Source organism: Aptenodytes forsteri, unplaced genomic scaffold (genome assembly GCF_000699145.1).
Source record: "Aptenodytes forsteri isolate BGI_AS27 unplaced genomic scaffold, ASM69914v1 Scaffold266, whole genome shotgun sequence".
NCBI classification, from domain to species: Eukaryota; Metazoa; Chordata; class Aves; order Sphenisciformes; family Spheniscidae; genus Aptenodytes; species Aptenodytes forsteri.
Genome location: NW_008794109.1, coordinates 1,478,401 through 1,480,352, shown reverse-complemented (window position 1 = coordinate 1,480,352; position 1,952 = coordinate 1,478,401). Strand labels below are relative to the sequence as shown.

The window sequence follows — 1,952 nt, the reverse complement described above, 5'->3', positions numbered from 1 at the left end:
GAATATTGCTCTGAGCACACGCAGAGCCTTGTTTTGTTACTGTCGGGATTACTGATATTATTATTTGGGGGACAGGGGGGAGTTGTGTCCTTAATCCGAGCCTCCCTGCCCTCCCCACCCCCAGATGCTATGAAAGGAGAGCTGATTTCATTTCCACCATACAGTACACTTTGTCTAGAGAGCATTGTTCGGACAAGCAACTCCCGATCCCTGATGACTACAAAATACGATTTATGTTTCCGTCAGAGAGAGACAGAATATCCTGATGGCTTGAAAGTCGGGCAAGAAAATCTTATCTAATCAATCCCCTTCCAATACACACACACACATACGCACACACACCGCACGCAGCTAGTATAGCAGATAACGCCCGCACTGATTGTACGTAAAATAAATATCGGCAGCATGAAAATTAACAAGTCATCTCGACATTTTTCGTCTCCCTCCAAAGAGCTACAATAATACAGTTTGCGCCTTTCCTAGCTTGATGTCATCATCATCAGCATAATTAAAAAAAAAAAGAGCTTAAAGAGCATGCATTTTTTTTTAGATGCAACAAGAACAGATATAGAAGAGAGCTTGTAACACCACAAACACAACAACAGCAAAAGCAACCTCTGAGCCCGAGAATTCGTCCGTATCTGAACTGCTTTTATTATCAATTGCGAAATCATAATAAGAGTAAATAATAAATAAGAGACATCATCATAATAGGAAGAAGTCAGAACACCTTGGGTTTGTTTTTTTTTCCCCCTCTCAAATAAAAAGGCAGATTTCCCGATGATCACTGAAATTATAACGACAGCGATTGATCGGAGGGCTTGCAAAGGAAAAGGAAAAAAAAAAAATCATCATCATTGGTCCTAAAAACGCAACCGTTCCCCTTTGCTCACTTGGCACAATAGAAATTGACTGTCTCTCAAAGAGCCATGCGCCTAGTGCTATTTATAGCCAGGGGCTGTGTTGGAAGATACCATTAAGCTTCTCCCGGGCAGACAGACAGGGGGGTGGTTGGATGGGAGGAGGGGGTTTAGCCAGAGTAGAGGCAAAAGCAATCCCCCACCCCCAGCCTCCCTTCCCCGCACACACACACATCCACACACTCACACCCCACCCCCTAGTCTGGCTGGGAATTTGAACCGATCCAGCCTGTTTAAACGGAAAGGACACAGATCTTCAATGTAAAAAAAAAATCAGATCAGACCCAGAGAGAGAGAGAGACGGAGAGGGAGGAGTGTGTGTGTGTGTGAGTGTGTGTGTGTGTGTGTGAAAGAGGGAGAGGGAGAGAGAGAGCGAGAGAGAGGGAGAGAGAGAGAGGGAGAGAGGGAGGGAGAGAGAAAAGAAGAGGGGGAAAAAAAGGAAAGAAGATTTTCTCTATGTATATAAAGATGGCCACGTTAGCAAACGGACAACCAGACAATACCAGCCTGAGTAGCAATCACAGCAACCCCAGCACCAACGGGCATATGAACGGATTAAACCATAGTCCCGGAAACCCATCCACCATCCCAATGAAGGACCACGATGCCATTAAGCTCTTTATTGGGCAGATCCCCCGTAACCTGGACGAGAAAGACCTCAAACCGCTCTTCGAGGAGTTCGGGAAGATCTATGAACTGACGGTGCTGAAGGACAGGTTCACTGGCATGCACAAAGGTGAGTTACCTCCTGAACTTTCCCGGGAGAGATCGGGAGAGGAAGGCAGGCTCCCGCTCCCTCTCTGGGTCTCTCTTTCTCTCTTTCCTTTCGATTTCATTTCATTTTATTTCATTTTCGGTTGGCCCGGAGGCGGAGGCGGCAGGCTGGGGGGGCAGGGAAAGAAATAATAGACCCTCTTGGAAAGAGAAGAGAGAGAGGCAGGGAAGGGGGTCAGCTCTGTTTGGTTTATTTAGCAGCATTTTTATTTCTTTCCCCCCTTCCTTTTTTTTTTTTGGGGGGGGGGGTGGTGAGAT

The 1,952-nt window shown here is 46.3% G+C and overlaps 1 protein-coding gene across 10 annotated transcripts in view; it reads left to right on the top strand.

Annotated features, from left to right (window-relative positions):
- The first annotated feature begins 1,361 nt into the window (after positions 1–1,361).
- The window catches only part of CELF4 (CUGBP, Elav-like family member 4), a 703,102-nt gene continuing 702,511 nt past the window's right edge, over positions 1,362–1,952 (top strand). For 4 of the 10 annotated variants that reach the window (XM_009275281.1, XM_009275240.1, XM_009275248.1 and 1 more), the window contains exon 1: positions 1,377–1,656. In XM_009275281.1, the coding sequence (XP_009273556.1) occupies positions 1,377–1,656 (280 nt within the window). Of the gene's footprint in view, positions 1,657–1,952 lie in introns of all 10 variants that reach the window. The other 6 variants (XM_009275265.1, XM_019470995.1, XM_009275273.1 and 3 more) reach the window with 3 other exon arrangements.